Here is a 20,098-nt window from a genome sequence, read left to right as displayed (position 1 = left end):
CAGGGATGTATAGTGAGCCAGGGTCAGGGATGTATAGTGAGCCAGGGTCAGGGATGTATAGTGAGCCAGGGTCAGGGATGTATAGTGAGCCAGGGTCAGGGATGTTGCCCACCTTTGTGGAGGTAGACCTGGAGAGCTGACTCTCTGATGACCAGCCGACAGTCCTGACCTCCGGTGGTGGTAGTGGAGGGGCCACAGGCCAGGGTGTCTGGGTAGAGGACACAGCGGACAGCCGAGTCGGTCCGCCCCACTGACACCACAACACAGGACTCAGCCTCCTCACAGGCTGAGGGGAGACACACACACACAGTTGAACAGACAGAAAAGGAGGAGAGTAGAGAGAGGTAAATACAAGGATTGGGATTCAGACAGGAGAGACCGAGGAGGGGCACAGATGAGGGGCACAGACAGGAGAGACCGAGGAGGGGCACAGATGAGGGGCACAGACAGGAGAGACAGAGGAGGGGCACAGATGAGGGGCTCAGACAGGAGAGACCAAGGAGGGGCACAGATGAGGGGCACAGACAGGAGAGACCGAGGAGGGGCACAGATGAGGGGCACAGACAGGAGAGACCGAGGAGGGGCACAGATGAGGGGCACAGACAGGAGAGACCGAGGAGGGGCACAGATGAGGGGCACAGACAGGAGAGACCGAGGAGGGTCACAGATTAGGGGCACAGACAGGAGAGACCGAGGAGGGGCACAGATGAGGGACACAGACAGGAGAGACCGAGGAGGGGCACAGATGAGGGGCACAGACAGGAGAGACCGAGGAGGGGCACAGATGAGGGGCACAGACAGGAGAGACCGAGGAGTGGCACAGATGAGGGGCACAGACAGGAGAGACCGAGGAGGGGCACAGATGAGGGGCACAGACAGGAGAGACCGAGGAGGGGCACAGACAGGAGAGACCAAGGAGGGACACAGACAGGAGAGACCGAGGAGGGGCTTAAACCCCTCTTGCCAGGGGACATGTGTGGTCCTGAGTTGGGGACGTTGACCGTTAGACTAGACTCTGGCACACGATTAAACTGTTTCTCACCAGACAGACACCAGTCTCTGGTCCTGTCCAGGTCCTCAGCGATGTCTTTACTGATGTGAATAATGTCAAACGTGGAGACGGACGGATCCACCAGAGTAGAGGACGCATCCAGGAGTCTCCACTCACTCAAACTCACTGGCAGAGAGACACACATCTTTATCAGCAGGGGATGCATCTGACACATTGTCTGCATCTAACACACTGTCTGCATCTAACACACTGTCTGCATCTAACACACTGTCTGCATCTAACACATTGTCTGCATCTAACACATTGTCTGCATCTGACACATTGTCTGCATCTAACACACTGTCTGCATCTAACACATTGTCTGCATCTAACACAATGTCTGCATCTAACACACTGTCTGCATCTAACACTTTGTCTGCATCTGACACATTGTCTGCATCTGACACATTGTCTGCATCTAACACATTGTCTGCATCTAACACACTGTCTGCATCTAACACATTGTCTGCATCTGACACATTGTCTGCATCTGACACATTGTCTGCATCTAACACATTGTCTGCATCTGACACATTGTCTGCATCTGACACATTGTCTGCATCTAACACATTGCCTGCATCTAACACATTGTCTGCATCTGACACATTGTCTGCATCTAACACATTGTCTGCATCTAACACATTGTCTGCATCTAACACATTGTCTGCATCTAACACATTGTCTGCATCTAACACATTGTCTGCATCTAACACACTGTCTGCATCTAACACACTGTCTGCATCTAACACACTGTCTGCATCTAACACACTGTCTGCATCTAACACACTGTCTGCATCTAACACACTGTCTGCATCTAACACATTGTCCCATAGGGCTCTGTTCAGAAGCAGTGTCCTGCACAAGGTAAAAGGCTCCATATTTGGGATGCAGCCATTGAAATGTATTTTAATGTCAAAAGGACAGAGATCTCTTAAGCATCCAATTCCAACACTATCCACTGTGCTAGATAGTAATGAGAGCAGCTGAAAGCCTGTACTCTCCTCTGTCTAATGGACAGGTTTCTAGCTACTGGAGCCGTTGGAGACAGTATCTCCCCTGTCTAATGGACAGGTTTCTAGCTACTGGAGGGTATGGAGACAGTATCTCCTCTGTCTAATGGACAGATTTCTAGCTACTGGAGCCGTTGGAGACAGTATCTCCCCTGTCTAATGGACAGGTTTCTAGCTACTGGAGGGTATGGAGACAGTATCTCCTCTGTCTAATGGACAGGTTTCTAGCTACTGGAGCCGTTGGAGACAGTATCTCCCCTGTCTAATGGACAGGTTTCTAGCTACTGGAGGGTATGGAGACAGTATCTCCTCTGTCTAATGGACAGGTTTCTAGCTACTGGAGGGTGTGGAGACAGTATCTCCTCTGTCTAATGGACAGATTTCTAGCTACTGGAGGGTATGGAGACAGTATCTCCTCTGTCTAATGGACAGGTTTCTAGCTACTGGAGGGTATGGAGACAGTATCTCCTCTGTCTAATGGACAGGTTTCTAGCTACTGGAGGGTATGGAGACAGTATCTCCTCTGTCTAATGGACAGGTTTCTAGCTACTGGAGGGTATGGAGACAGTATCTCCTCTGTCTAATGGACAGGTTTCTAGCTACTGGAGGGTATGGAGACAGTATCTCCTCTGTCTAATGGACAGGTTTCTAGCTACTGGAGGGTATGGAGACAGTATCTCCTCTGTCGAATGGACAGGTTTCTAGCTACTGGAGGGTATGGAGGAAGTGAGTCTAATTAAAGGCTAAGTGGGAAACACTGCGGCTTGTAAAGATTTCAGCACGTCAGCACAATGAAAGCTCGTAAAATGACCATGTTAGTTTGTCTCTTTGATGTGAGGGGGAGGGGGAAGGGGGGGGGTCCCTTTGAACACACACAAATGTGAAATGGGTTGTCGCCCAAACAGCACCCCATTCCCCATAATGCACTATTTTTTAACAGAGCCCTATGGGCCCGGGTCAAAAGTGGAGCACTATATAAGGAATAGGCTCCCGAGTGGTGCAGTGGTCTAAGGCACTGCATCTCAGTGCTAGAGGCGTCACTACAGACCCTGGTTCTATCCCGGGCTGTATTACAACCGGCCGTGATCGGTAGTCCCATAGGGCGGCGTACAATTGGCCCGTCATTGTAAATAATAATTTGTTCTGAACTGACTTGCCTTGTTTAATAAAGGTTAAATAAATAAAACACATTCAGAAGGACCTGGGGGGCCTCATCCAGAGACAGAAAGGATGACGTGTTTCCATTCAACCGTTTACAGGAGGATGACAGTAGGAATAAACACACAGTCAGTCTGTGTATTGTAGCTGACGTATCAAACTAACAGTGTGATGTTATTGTACATTCTAACTCCTGAGGTGAAATATTAACTGCACTCTCACCGTTCTTTGAAGGAACACGTAGTTGGAAACTGGGGCACAACCGTGGTGATTTAGTCCACTGGTTCACTGTGGAGAACAATGGAAACGTCTGAGTCAGTACGTAATAAACTCCTCAACGATCAGACAACTACTTGGTTAAATAAATGTGTCTGCTAGATCACGTGGCTCAGCAACACCAACTGGAGAAAATATGTATTACCGCTGTGTCCCGAATAGCACCCTAGATCACGTGGCTCAGCAACACCAACTGGAGAAAATATGTATTACCGCTGTGTCCCGAATAGCACCCTAGATCACGTGGCTCAGAAACACCAACTGGAGAAAATATGTATTACCGCTGTGTCCCGAATAGCACCCTAGTGCACAACATAGATAGGGAGCCACTTGAAACAGAAACAAATGTGTGAGCTGTGGGACTCTTAAAAATAGAAAAATTACCAGCGAGTCTGAGAATTTCTCAAAAAAAAAAGTAAGAACAATTTGTAGTCTCTGCAATCCTTACCAGGTGACAAAATATAACCCACAAAATGAGATGAACAGCTGAGGCATAATAACACATGTTTCTGTTTAAATCAGTGTGCAGCTGTGTCCCAAATAGCACACTATTCCGCCAATGGGCTCTGGTCAAATGTAGTGCACTATATAAAAGAGAAGGTGCCATTTGGGACACACGGACTGTAACCAGGGCAACGCCGCTGTCACTATTCTCCAGAAGAGAAAGTAACATCAACACATCAAAGTTAAAAGGTAAGAGACAACTCAAGATGTTGGCCAGATGGTCCAACAAGATGTGTTTCATGCCTCCTCGCTGAGTAAGCTACCCTAAACGCTGTAGACTTTCAAACACCACCCTATTCCCTATGTAGTGCACTACTTTTGACCAGGAGACCATAGGGAATAGGGTGCGACATTTGGGAGTCACCCTGTACCTACTTATCCTCAGACGTTTACACACACCTGGTTTCTCGTACCAGCCAAGCGGATACACTCCGGTTTCTACTCTGGAGGGGGTGCAGTCCTGGACTCTCCAGGTTGTCCGTTCTCCTTCACCACACGTCTGGATACCAAAGCTGTTCAGAGTCAGGCAGAGAACGTCTGATCCTGGATGGAGACAGCACTCACACACACACACACACACACACACACACACACACACACACACACACACACACAAAGACACACACACACACACACACACAAAGACACACACAAAGACACACACACAAAGACACACACACTTTAGAGGAAATATTTGTGTCTCCTTTGGACTTTGGAGCTATATTAAGATTGTTTCCCTCTTCTCTCTTGCCCCTTGAACTGTGAATGTCGGAGGAATTGTCAGCACTGTAAAAAAACATGTCAGTTAATATGTTGACTGAAATAACAACTGACCAGGTGACTGTGTGTCCCTGACGTATCCGATTCCACGGCAACACGGGTCTTCATCACATCTCCGTTCACACTCACGGAACCTGGTGCAAACACAAAGCAGGCACACACCTTTTCTTTGGGGAAACTAAACAGGAATTGTCTAACACTTTTCCTAAAGACTTTGTCATTATCCTAAAGAACATGTTTGTTATTGCTTGAAGTAGTGAAATATAACAGAACCAGTGGGACCCAGGTACCACTGCCCTAAGGTCTCTCAGCCCCAGAACCAGTGGGACCCAGGTAACACTGCCCTAAGGCCTCTCAGCCCCAGAACCAGTGGGACCCAGGTAACACTGCCCTAAGGTCTCTCAGCCCCAGAACCAGTGGGACCCAGGTACCACTGCCCTAAGATCTCTCAGCCCCAGAACCAGTGGGACCCAGGTACCACTGCCCTAAGGTCTCTCAGCCCCAGAACCAGTGGGACCTAGGTACCACTGCCCTAAGGTCTCTCAGCCCCAGAACCAGTGGGACCCAGGTAACACCGCCCTAAGGCCTCTCAGCCCCAGAACCAGTGGGACCTAGGTAACACTGCCCTAAGGTCTCTCAGCCCCAGAACCAGTGGGACCCAGGTAACACTGCCCTAAGGTCTCTCAGCCCCAGAACCAGTGGGACCCAGGTAACACCGCCCTAAGGCCTCTCAGCCCCAGAACCAGTGGGACCCAGGTAACACTGCCCTAAGGTCTCTCAGCCCCAGAACCAGTGGGACCCAGGTACCACTGCCCTAAGGCCTCTCAGCCCCAGAACCAGTGGGACCCAGGTAACACTGCCCTAAGGTCTCTCAGCCCCAGAACCAGTAGGACCTAGGTAACACTGCCCTAAGGTCTCTCAGCCCCAGAACCAGTGGGACCCAGGTAACACTGCCCTAAGGTCTCTCAGCCCCAGAACCAGTGGGACCCAGGTAACACTGCCCTAAGGTCTCTCAGCCCCAGAACCAGTGGGACCCAGGTAACACTGCCCTAAGGTCTCTCAGCCCCAGAACCAGTGGGACCCAGGTAACACCGCCCTAAGGTCTCTCAGCCCCAGAACCAGTGGGACCCAGGTACCACTGCCCTAAGGCCTCTCAGCCCCAGAACCAGTGGGACCCAGGTAACACTGCCCTAAGGTCTCTCAGCCCCAGAACCAGTGGGACCTAGGTAACACTGCCCTAAGGTCTCTCAGCCCCAGAACCAGTGGGACCCAGGTAACACTGCCCTAAGGTCTCTCACCCCCAGAACCAGTGGGACCCAGGTAACACTGCCCTAAGGTCTCTCAGCCCCAGAACCAGTGGGACCCAGGTAACACCGCCCTAAGGTCTCTCAGCCCCAGAACCAGTGGGACCCAGGTAACACTGCCCTGAAGTCTCTCAGCCCCAGAACCAGTGGGACCCAGGTAACACTGCCCTAAGGTCTCTCAGCCCCAGAACCAGTGGGACCCAGGTAACACTGCCCTAAGGTCTCTCAGCCCCAGAACCAGTGGGACCCAGGTAACACTGCCCTAAGGTCTCTCACCCCCAGAACCAGTGGGACCCAGGTAACACTGCCCTAAGGTCTCTCAGCCCCAGAACCAGTGGGACCCAGGTAACACTGCCCTGAAGTCTCTCAGCCCCAGAACCAGTGGGACCCAGGTACCACTGCCCTGAAGTCTCTCAGCCCCAGAACCAGTGGGACCCAGGTAACACCACCCTAAGGTCTCTCAGCCCCAGAACCAGTGGGACCCAGGTAACACTGCCATAAGGTCTCTCACCCCAGAACCAGTGGGACACAGGTAACACCGCCCTAAGGCCTCTTACCCCTCAGTGATAGGCTTGGCACTCAGGTTGACACCGCCCTAAGGCCTCTTACCCCTCAGTGATAGGCTTGGCACTCAGGTTGACACCGCCCTAAGGCCTCTTACCCCTCAGTGATAGGCTTGACACTCAGGTTGACACCGCCCTAAGGCCTCTTACCCCTCAGTGATAGGCTTGGCACTCAGGTTGACACCGCCCTAAGGCCTCTTACCCCTCAGTGATAGGCTTGACACTCAGGTTGACACCGCCCTAAGGCCTCTTACCCCTCAGTGATAGGCTTGACACTCAGGTTGACACCGCCCTAAGGCCTCTTACCCCTCAGTGATAGGCTTGGCACTCAGGTTGACACCGCCCTAAAGTCTCTTACCCCTCAGTGATAGGCTTGTCACTCAGGTTGACACCGCCCTAAGGCCTCTTACCCCTCAGTGATAGGCTTGTCACTCAGGTTGACACCGCCCTAAAGTCTCTTACCCCTCAGTGATAGGCTTGACACTCAGGTTGACTCCGCCCTAAGGCCTCTTACCCCTCAGTGATAGGCTTGTCACTCAGGTTGACACCGCCCTAAAGTCTCTTACCCCTCAGTGATAGGCTTGGCACTCAGGTTGACACCGCCCTAAGGCCTCTTACCCCTCAGTGATAGGCTTGGCACTCAGGTTGACACCGCCCTAAAGTCTCTTACCCCTCAGTGATAGGCTTGTCACTCAGGTTGACACCGCCCTAAGGCCTCTTACCCCTCAGTGATAGGCTTGTCACTCAGGTTGACACCGCCCTAAAGTCTCTTACCCCTCAGTGATAGGCTTGACACTCAGGTTGACACCGCCCTAAGGCCTCTTACCCCTCAGTGATAGGCTTGTCACTCAGGTTGACACCGCCCTAAAGTCTCTTACCCCTCAGTGATAGGCTTGGCACTCAGGTTGACACCGCCCTAAGGCCTCTTACCCCTCAGTGATAGGCTTGACACTCAGGTTGACACCGCCCTAAGGCCTCTTACCCCTCAGTGATAGGCTTGGCACTCAGGTTGACACCGCCCTAAAGTCTCTTACCCCTCAGTGATAGGCTTGTCACTCAGGTTGACACCGCCCTAAGGCCTCTTACCCCTCAGTGATAGGCTTGTCACTCAGGTTGACACCGCCCTAAAGTCTCTTACCCCTCAGTGATAGGCTTGACACTCAGGTTGACACCGCCCTAAGGCCTCTTACCCCTCAGTGATAGGCTTGTCACTCAGGTTGACACCGCCCTAAAGTCTCTTACCCCTCAGTGATAGGCTTGGCACTCAGGTTGACACCGCCCTAAGGCCTCTTACCCCTCAGTGATAGGCTTGGCACTCAGGTTGACACCGCCCTAAAGTCTCTTACCCCTCAGTGATAGGCTTGTCACTCAGGTTGACACCGCCCTAAGGCCTCTTACCCCTCAGTGATAGGCTTGTCACTCAGGTTGACACCGCCCTAAAGTCTCTTACCCCTCAGTGATAGGCTTGACACTCAGGTTGACACCGCCCTAAGGCCTCTTACCCCTCAGTGATAGGCTTGTCACTCAGGTTGACACCGCCCTAAAGTCTCTTACCCCTCAGTGATAGGCTTGGCACTCAGGTTGACACCGCCCTAAGGCCTCTTACCCCTCAGTGATAGGCTTGGCACTCAGGTTGACACCGCCCTAAAGTCTCTTACCCCTCAGTGATAGGCTTGGCACTCAGGTTGACACCGCCCTAAGGCCTCTTACACCTCAGTGATAGGCTTGTCACTCAGGTTGACACGGCCCTAAGGCCTCTTACCCCTCAGTGATAGGCTTGGCACTCAGGTTGCCACGGCTACGGACGGAATAAGACACCATCTTCTTAAAGGGAACACGGCTGTAAAAACTCTCCACACTTCCAGTCAGATCAACTGTTAAAACACAACAGACAGAACAACACAAATGAGCTCCTGAAATAATAGAAAAGGTTGTTATTTTCTGTAGAAAAACTGTGTGTGCTTCCTTCAGCTGTTTTAATGGAGATAAGTTGATGACGTTTTAGAGGCTAATGTATTATTCTGATAAATAATATGGTAGTGGGATAAGTTGAAGAAGATCTACAGCACCTCACTACAACATACTGACCATGAACAGACCAGAATTCTCATCCTGCAGCACATCACTACAACATACTGACCATGAACCTACCAGTGATCTCATCCTGCAGCACATCACTACAACATACTGACCATGAACCTACCAGGGATCTCATCCTGCAGCACCTCACTACAACATACTGACCATGAACCTACCAGGGATCTCATCACTACAACATACTGACCATGAACCTACCAGGGATCTCATCACTACAACATACTGACCATGAACCTACCAGGGATCTCATCCTGCAGCACCTCACTACAACATACTGACCATGAACCTACCAGTGATCTCCTCCTGCAGCACCTCACTACAACATACTGACCATGAACCTACCAGGGATCTCATCACTACAACATACTGACCATGAACCTACCAGGGATCTCATCACTACAACATACTGACCATGAACCTACCAGGGATCTCATCACTACAACATACTGACCATGAACCTACCAGGGATCTCATCCTGCAGCACATCACTACAACATACTGACCATGAACAGACCAGAATTCTCATCCTGCAGCACATCACTACAACATACTGACCATGAACCTACCAGGGATCTCATCCTGCAGCACCTCACTACAACATACTGACCATGAACCTACCAGGGATCTCATCCTGCAGCACATCACTACAACATACTGACCATGAACCTACCAGGGATCTCATCCTGCAGCACATCACTACAACATACTGACCATGAACCTACCAGGGATCTCATCCTGCAGCACCTCACTACAACATACTGACCATGAACCTACCAGGGATCTCATCACTACAACATACTGACCATGAACCTACCAGGGATCTCATCACTACAACATACTGACCATGAACCTACCAGGGATCTCATCCTGCAGCACCTCACTACAACATACTGACCATGAACCTACCAGTGATCTCCTCCTGCAGCACCTCACTACAACATACTGACCATGAACCTACCAGGGATCTCATCACTACAACATACTGACCATGAACCTACCAGGGATCTCATCACTACAACATACTGACCATGAACCTACCAGGGATCTCATCACTACAACATACTGACCATGAACCTACCAGGGATCTCATCCTGCAGCACATCACTACAACATACTGACCATGAACAGACCAGAATTCTCATCCTGCAGCACATCACTACAACATACTGACCATGAACCTACCAGGGATCTCATCCTGCAGCACCTCACTACAACATACTGACCATGAACCTACCAGGGATCTCATCCTGCAGCACATCACTACAACATACTGACCATGAACCTACCAGGGATCTCATCCTGCAGCACATCACTACAACATACTGACCATGAACCTACCAGGGATCTCATCCTGCAGCACATCACTACAACATACTGACCATGAACCTACCAGGGATCTCATCCTGCAGCACCTCACTACAACATACTGACCATGAACCTACCAGGGATCTCATCACTACAACATACTGACCATGAACCTACCAGGGATCTCATCACTACAACATACTGACCATGAACCTACCAGGGATCTCATCCTGCAGCACCTCACTACAACATACTGACCATGAACCTACCAGTGATCTCCTCCTGCAGCACCTCACTACAACATACTGACCATGAACCTACCAGGGATCTCATCACTACAACATACTGACCATGAACCTACCAGGGATCTCATCACTACAACATACTGACCATGAACCTACCAGGGATCTCATCACTACAACATACTGACCATGAACCTACCAGGGATCTCATCCTGCAGCACATCACTACAACATACTGACCATGAACAGACCAGAATTCTCATCCTGCAGCACATCACTACAACATACTGACCATGAACCTACCAGGGATCTCATCCTGCAGCACCTCACTACAACATACTGACCATTAACCTACCAGTGATCTCCTCCTGCAGCACATCACTACAACATACTGACCATGAACCTACCAGGGATCTCATCCTGCAGCACCTCACTACAACATACTGACCATGAACCTACCAGGGATCTCATCCTGCAGCACATCACTACAACATACTGACCATGAACCTACCAGGGATCTCATCCTGCAGCACCTCACTACAACATACTGACCATGAACCTACCAGGGATCTCATCACTACAACATACTGACCATGAACCTACCAGGGATCTCATCACTACAACATACTGACCATGAACCTACCAGGGATCTCATCCTGCAGCACCTCACTACAACATACTGACCATGAACCTACCAGGGATCTCCTCCTGCAGCACCTCACTACAACATACTGACCATGAACCTACCAGGGATCTCATCCTGCAGCACATCACTACAACATACTGACCATGAACCTACCAGGGATCTCATCCTGCAGCACATCACTACAACATACTGACCATGAACCTACCAGGGATCTCATCCTGCAGCACCTCACTACAACATACTGACCATGAACCTACCAGGGATCTCATCACTACAACATACTGACCATGAACCTACCAGGGATCTCATCACTACAACATACTGACCATGAACCTACCAGGGATCTCATCACTACAACATACTGACCATGAACCTACCAGGGATCTCATCCTGCAGCACATCACTACAACATACTGACCATGAACAGACCAGAATTCTCATCCTGCAGCACATCACTACAACATACTGACCATGAACCTACCAGGGATCTCATCCTGCAGCACCTCACTACAACATACTGACCATGAACCTACCAGGGATCTCATCCTGCAGCACATCACTACAACATACTGACCATGAACCTACCAGGGATCTCATCCTGCAGCACATCACTACAACATACTGACCATGAACCTACCAGGGATCTCATCCTGCAGCACATCACTACAACATACTGACCATGAACCTACCAGGGATCTCATCCTGCAGCACCTCACTACAACATACTGACCATGAACCTACCAGGGATCTCATCACTACAACATACTGACCATGAACCTACCAGGGATCTCATCACTACAACATACTGAACATGAACCTACCAGGGATCTCATCCTGCAGCACCTCACTACAACATACTGACCATGAACCTACCAGTGATCTCCTCCTGCAGCACCTCACTACAACATACTGACCATGAACCTACCAGGGATCTCATCACTACAACATACTGACCATGAACAGACCAGAATTCTCATCCTGCAGCACATCACTACAACATACTGACCATGAACCTACCAGGGATCTCATCCTGCAGCACCTCACTACAACATACTGACCATGAACCTACCAGGGATCTCATCCTGCAGCACCTCACTACAACATACTGACCATGAACCTACCAGGGATCTCCTCCTGCAGCACCTCACTACAACATACTGACCATGAACCTACCAGGGATCTCATCACTACAACATACTGACCATGAACCTACCAGGGATCTCATCACTACAACATACTGATCATGAACCTACCAGGGATCTCATCACTACAACATACTGACCATGAACCTACCAGGGATCTCATCCTGCAGCACCTCACTACAACATACTGACCATTAACCTACCAGTGATCTCATCCTGCAGCACATCACTACAACATACTGACCATGAACCTACCAGGGATCTCATCCTGCAGCACCTCACTACAACATACTGACCATGAACCTACCAGGGATCTCATCCTGCAGCACATCACTACAACATACTGACCATGAACCTACCAGGGATCTCATCCTGCAGCACATCACTACAACATATTGACCATGAACCTACCAGTGATCTCATCCTGCAGCACATCACTACAACATACTGACCATGAACCTACCAGGGATCTCATCCTGCAGCACATCACTACAACATACTGACCATGAACCTACCATGGATCTCATCCTGCAGGACCTCACTACAACATACTGACCATGAACCTACCAGGGATCTCATCCTGCAGCACATCACTACAACATACTGACCATTAACCTACCAGTGATCTCATCCTGCAGCACATCACTACAACATACTGACCATGAACCTACCAGTGATCTCCTCCTGCAGCACATCACTACAACATACTGACCATGAACTTACCAGGGATCTCATCCTGCAGCACATCACTACAACATACTGACCATGAACCTACCAGGGATCTCATCCTGCAGCACATCACTACAACATACTGACCATGAACCTACCAGGGATCTCATCCTGCAGCACCTCACTACAACATACTGACCATGAACCTACCAGGGATCTCATCACTACAACATACTGACCATGAACCTACCAGGGATCTCATCACTACAACATACTGACCATGAACCTACCAGGGATCTCATCCTGCAGCACCTCACTACAACATACTGACCATGAACCTACCAGTGATCTCCTCCTGCAGCACCTCACTACAACATACTGACCATGAACCTACCAGGGATCTCATCACTACAACATACTGACCATGAACCTACCAGGGATCTCATCACTACAACATACTGACCATGAACCTACCAGGGATCTCATCACTACAACATACTGACCATGAACCTACCAGGGATCTCATCCTGCAGCACATCACTACAACATACTGACCATGAACAGACCAGAATTCTCATCCTGCAGCACATCACTACAACATACTGACCATGAACCTACCAGGGATCTCATCCTGCAGCACCTCACTACAACATACTGACCATGAACCTACCAGGGATCTCATCCTGCAGCACATCACTACAACATACTGACCATGAACCTACCAGGGATCTCATCCTGCAGCACATCACTACAACATACTGACCATGAACCTACCAGTGATCTCCTCCTGCAGCACATCACTACAACATACTGACCATGAACCTACCAGGGATCTCATCCTGCAGCACATCACTACAACATACTGACCATGAACCTACCAGGGATCTCATCCTGCAGCACCTCACTACAACATACTGACCATGAACCTACCAGGGATCTCATCACTACAACATACTGACCATGAACCTACCAGGGATCTCATCACTACAACATACTGAACATGAACCTACCAGGGATCTCATCCTGCAGCACCTCACTACAACATACTGACCATGAACCTACCAGTGATCTCCTCCTGCAGCACCTCACTACAACATACTGACCATGAACCTACCAGGGATCTCATCACTACAACATACTGACCATGAACCTACCAGGGATCTCATCACTACAACATACTGACCATGAACCTACCAGGGATCTCATCACTACAACATACTGACCATGAACCTACCAGGGATCTCATCCTGCAGCACATCACTACAACATACTGACCATGAACAGACCAGAATTCTCATCCTGCAGCACATCACTACAACATACTGACCATGAACCTACCAGGGATCTCATCCTGCAGCACCTCACTACAACATACTGACCATGAACCTACCAGGGATCTCATCCTGCAGCACATCACTACAACATACTGACCATGAACCTACCAGGGATCTCATCCTGCAGCACATCACTACAACATACTGACCATGAACCTACCAGGGATCTCATCCTGCAGCACCTCACTACAACATACTGACCATGAACCTACCAGGGATCTCATCACTACAACATACTGACCATGAACCTACCAGGGATCTCATCACTACAACATACTGACCATGAACCTACCAGGGATCTCATCACTACAACATACTGACCATGAACCTACCAGGGATCTCATCCTGCAGCACATCACTACAACATACTGACCATGAACAGACCAGAATTCTCATCCTGCAGCACATCACTACAACATACTGACCATGAACCTACCAGGGATCTCATCCTGCAGCACCTCACTACAACATACTGACCATGAACCTACCAGGGATCTCATCCTGCAGCACATCACTACAACATACTGACCATGAACCTACCAGGGATCTCATCCTGCAGCACATCACTACAACATACTGACCATGAACCTACCAGGGATCTCATCCTGCAGCACCTCACTACAACATACTGACCATGAACCTACCAGGGATCTCATCACTACAACATACTGACCATGAACCTACCAGGGATCTCATCACTACAACATACTGACCATGAACCTACCAGGGATCTCATCCTGCAGCACCTCACTACAACATACTGACCATGAACCTACCAGTGATCTCCTCCTGCAGCACCTCACTACAACATACTGACCATGAACCTACCAGGGATCTCATCACTACAACATACTGACCATGAACCTACCAGGGATCTCATCACTACAACATACTGACCATGAACCTACCAGGGATCTCATCACTACAACATACTGACCATGAACCTACCAGGGATCTCATCCTGCAGCACATCACTACAACATACTGACCATGAACAGACCAGAATTCTCATCCTGCAGCACATCACTACAACATACTGACCATGAACCTACCAGGGATCTCATCCTGCAGCACCTCACTACAACATACTGACCATTAACCTACCAGTGATCTCCTCCTGCAGCACATCACTACAACATACTGACCATGAACCTACCAGGGATCTCATCCTGCAGCACCTCACTACAACATACTGACCATGAACCTACCAGGGATCTCATCCTGCAGCACATCACTACAACATACTGACCATGAACCTACCAGGGATCTCATCCTGCAGCACCTCACTACAACATACTGACCATGAACCTACCAGGGATCTCATCACTACAACATACTGACCATGAACCTACCAGGGATCTCATCACTACAACATACTGACCATGAACCTACCAGGGATCTCATCCTGCAGCACCTCACTACAACATACTGACCATGAACCTACCAGGGATCTCCTCCTGCAGCACCTCACTACAACATACTGACCATGAACCTACCAGGGATCTCATCCTGCAGCACATCACTACAACATACTGACCATGAACCTACCAGGGATCTCATCCTGCAGCACATCACTACAACATACTGACCATGAACCTACCAGGGATCTCATCCTGCAGCACCTCACTACAACATACTGACCATGAACCTACCAGGGATCTCATCACTACAACATACTGACCATGAACCTACCAGGGATCTCATCACTACAACATACTGACCATGAACCTACCAGGGATCTCATCACTACAACATACTGACCATGAACCTACCAGGGATCTCATCCTGCAGCACATCACTACAACATACTGACCATGAACAGACCAGAATTCTCATCCTGCAGCACATCACTACAACATACTGACCATGAACCTACCAGGGATCTCATCCTGCAGCACCTCACTACAACATACTGACCATTAACCTACCAGTGATCTCATCCTGCAGCACATCACTACAACATACTGACCATGAACCTACCAGGGATCTCATCCTGCAGCACCTCACTACAACATACTGACCATGAACCTACCAGGGATCTCATCCTGCAGCACATCACTACAACATACTGACCATGAACCTACCAGGGATCTCATCCTGCAGCACCTCACTACAACATACTGACCATGAACCTACCAGGGATCTCATCACTACAACATACTGACCATGAACCTACCAGGGATCTCATCACTACAACATACTGACCATGAACCTACCAGGGATCTCATCCTGCAGCACCTCACTACAACATACTGACCATGAACCTACCAGGGATCTCCTCCTGCAGCACCTCACTACAACATACTGACCATGAACCTACCAGGGATCTCATCACTACAACATACTGACCATGAACCTACCAGGGATCTCATCACTACAACATACTGATCATGAACCTACCAGGGATCTCATCACTACAACATACTGACCATGAACCTACCAGGGATCTCATCCTGCAGCACCTCACTACAACATACTGACCATTAACCTACCAGTGATCTCATCCTGCAGCACATCACTACAACATACTGACCATGAACCTACCAGGGATCTCATCCTGCAGCACCTCACTACAACATACTGACCATGAACCTACCAGGGATCTCATCCTGCAGCACATCACTACAACATACTGACCATGAACCTACCAGGGATCTCATCCTGCAGCACATCACTACAACATACTGACCATGAACCTACCAGTGATCTCATCCTGCAGCACATCACTACAACATACTGACCATGAACCTACCAGGGATCTCATCCTGCAGCACATCACTACAACATACTGACCATGAACCTACCATGGATCTCATCCTGCAGGACCTCACTACAACATACTGACCATGAACCTACCAGGGATCTCATCCTGCAGCACATCACTACAACATACTGACCATTAACCTACCAGTGATCTCCTCCTGCAGCACATCACTACAACATACTGACCATGAACCTACCAGGGATCTCATCCTGCAGCACATCACTACAACATACTGACCATGAACCTACCAGGGATCTCTTCCTGCAGCACATCACTACAACATACTGACCATGAACCTACCAGGGATCTCTTCCTGCAGCACATCACTACAACATACTGACCATGAACCTACCAGTGATCTCATCCTGCAGCACATCACTACAAAATACTGACCATGAACCTACCAGGGATCTCGTCCTGCAGGACCTCACTACAACATACTGACCATGAACCTACCAGTGATCTCATCCTGCAGCACATCACTACAACATACTGACCATGAACCTACCAGTGATCTCATCCTGCAGCACCTCACTACAACATACTGACCATGAACCTACCAGGGATCTCATCCTGCAGCACATCACTACAACATACTGACCATGAACCTACCAGGGATCTCATCCTGCAGCACATCACTACAACATACTGACCATGAACCTACCAGGGATCTCATCACTACAACATACTGACCATGAACCTACCAGGGATCTCATCCTGCAGCACATCACTACAACATACTGACCATGAACCTACCAGGGATCTCATCCTGCAGCACATCACTTTCCACCAACAGAAAGAACAATGCCGTACTCTTTGCCTGACTGGACTCTGTCTAACTGAGCTCAATGTTTACCTAACTAGTATGATTCATTATGACTGGGCTACAGTACAGTACTCTGGCCAGGGTTACTGGGTCTGAGTGAATCTGGCTGTGGTCTTGAAGTACAGGATGTCCCAGAGAGAGCCCTGTTCCTGTCTGAACACCCCAGATGTCAACAGCCCAGAACCCTTTAATGAGAGGAAATGAGAGTTTAATGAGCAAATCAAGGAGAGACGTAACTAGCTGTCTGCTTGGAAATGAGTTTTATACAGAGGGAAGCACAGTTGTGGACAATATGTTACTGACCCCATCACCATAAGGCCCAGCATTTTGGTCTGGTGGGCGTTTTCTGTACGTACAACATGTCTCTCATAACAACAGACAACAGGTTGCTGTTAAACGGGATGAGTTGGGGGTACTTGTGATAATATTAAGTGATCTTGACTAGACAAAGTCTTCACTACTGTGGATAAGAGACTACATGTGACAGGTAGCAAATAATTTCCCTCAAAATTAAGTAGATTATTTTATTTCATTTTCCATCTGGTCTGCATCTATAAATGACTCTGGTACACCGGCGGCAGACTCCCCTCAGAGTGAGAGAGAAGTGACAGTATCATTATACACACCTCTAGTAGCCTCGCGGTTAGAGCGTTGGGCCAGTAACCGAAAGGTTGCTAGATCAAATCCCAGAGCTGACAAGGTAAAAAATCTGTCGTTCTGCCCCTGAACAAGGCAGTTAACCCACTGTTCCCCGAAGATGTGAATGTCGATTAAGGCAGCCCCCCCGCTCTATAATGATAGACAGACCTGTAGAGAAGCCCTATAATGACAGACAGACCTGTAGAGAAGCTCTATAATGATAGACCTGTAGAGAAGCTCTATGAGGATACAGACAGACAGACCTGTTGAGAAGCTCTATGATGATACAGACAGACCTGTAGAGAAGCTCTATAATGATAGACAGGCCTGTAGAGAAGCTCTATGACAGACAGACAGACCTATAGAGAAGCTCTATGATACAGACAGACCTGTGGAGAAGATCTATGATACAGACATACCTGTGGAGAAGCTCTATGATACAGACAGACCTGTGGAGAAGCTCTATGGCAGACAGACAGACTTGTAGAGAAGCTCTATAACTAACAGACAGACAGACAGACAGACAGACAGACCTGTAGAGAAGCTCTATGATACAGACAGACAGACCTGTGGAGAAGCTCTATGATACAGACAGACAGACCTGTGGAGAAGCTCTATGATACAGACAGACCTGTGGAGAAGCTCTATGACAGACAGACAGACCTGTAGAGAAGCTCTATAACAGACAGACAGACAGACAGACAGACAGACAGACAGACAGACAGACATACCTGTAGAGAAGCTCTATGACAGACAGACAGACCTGTAGAGAAGCTCTATGACAGACAGACATGTAGAGAAGCTCTATAGCAGACAGACATGTAGAGAAGTCATAAAGCATGTGCAGACAGAGGTCAGTAGTAAAGAGGAGATGGGATAGCCCCTGTTGAAGCTTACAGACTCACACACATACACGTGTATCGCAGGAGGTTGGTGGCACCTTAATTGGGGAGGACGGTGCTCGTGGTAATGACTGGAGTGTGGAATGGTATCAAATACATCCAACACATGGTTTCCATGGTTTCCAGGTGTTTGACACCATTCCATTCGCTCTGTTCTGGACGTTATTATGAGCCATTGTCCCCTCAGCAACCACCTGTAGTGTGTATATTACAACTGTCTGTGTTCAGAGATCTTTAAGAGCAGTAGAGATGACATGCAGCTGTCCTAACAGAATCTGTCTGTACATCTTAATGTACTGATGGATGAGAGACGAGACACATGTATGTAAACGTCTATCCCCAATCATATACATTGGATGAAGAAGTTTCTGAGTCATGGCAAACACAGCCTGTTCATCTACACTCAGTTCCCAGAAAGACTTTGGAAAGATACGTGATTGGTCTTTTAGTCCATCAGCTGGTGGTACATCTGCTGCTGGAGTTAACAATGGAACAATTGTTTTGGGCCGTGAGGGGAGTGTGAGTGTGTGTGTGTGGTGTGGTGTGGTGTGGTGTGGTGTGTGTGTGTGTGGGTGGTGTGGTGTGTGTGTGTGTGTGTGTGTGGTGTGTATGTGTGGTGTGTGTGTTGTGTTGGTGTGGTGTGGTGTGGTGTGGTGTGGTGTGGTGTGGTGTGGTGTGTGTGTGTGTGTGTGTGTGTGGTGTGGTGTGTGTGTGTGTGTGTGTGTGTGTGTGTTGTGGTGTGTGTGTTGTGTTGTGGTGGTGTGGTGTATATGTGTGGTGTGGTGTGGTGTGTGTGTATGGTGTGGTGTGGTGTGGTGTGGTGTGTGTGGTGTGGTGTGGTGTGGTGTGGTGTGGTGTGGTGTGGTGTGGTGTGGTGTGTATGGTG

The 20,098-nt window shown here is 49.0% G+C and overlaps 1 protein-coding gene across 1 annotated transcript in view; it reads right to left on the bottom strand.

The window, feature by feature from the left end:
• LOC110520804 (thyroglobulin) overlaps positions 1-20,098 on the bottom strand; it is a 91,211-nt gene that overhangs the window by 33,274 nt on the left and 37,839 nt on the right. The window contains exons 34-39 of the mRNA XM_090230534.1: positions 8,409-8,520; positions 4,834-4,913; positions 4,399-4,542; positions 3,442-3,507; positions 1,043-1,177; positions 113-286 (exon numbers count right to left, since the gene is read on the bottom strand). Of these exons, the coding sequence (XP_090086660.1) occupies positions 113-286; positions 1,043-1,177; positions 3,442-3,507; positions 4,399-4,542; positions 4,834-4,913; positions 8,409-8,520 (711 nt within the window). The remainder of the gene's footprint in view (positions 1-112; positions 287-1,042; positions 1,178-3,441; positions 3,508-4,398; positions 4,543-4,833; positions 4,914-8,408; positions 8,521-20,098) is intronic.

Source organism: Oncorhynchus mykiss, chromosome 3 (genome assembly GCF_057628025.1).
Source record: "Oncorhynchus mykiss isolate SJ-2025 chromosome 3, ASM5762802v1, whole genome shotgun sequence".
Classification (NCBI taxonomy): domain Eukaryota; kingdom Metazoa; phylum Chordata; class Actinopteri; order Salmoniformes; family Salmonidae; genus Oncorhynchus; species Oncorhynchus mykiss.
This window is presented reverse-complemented; position numbering and strand designations above follow the sequence as displayed.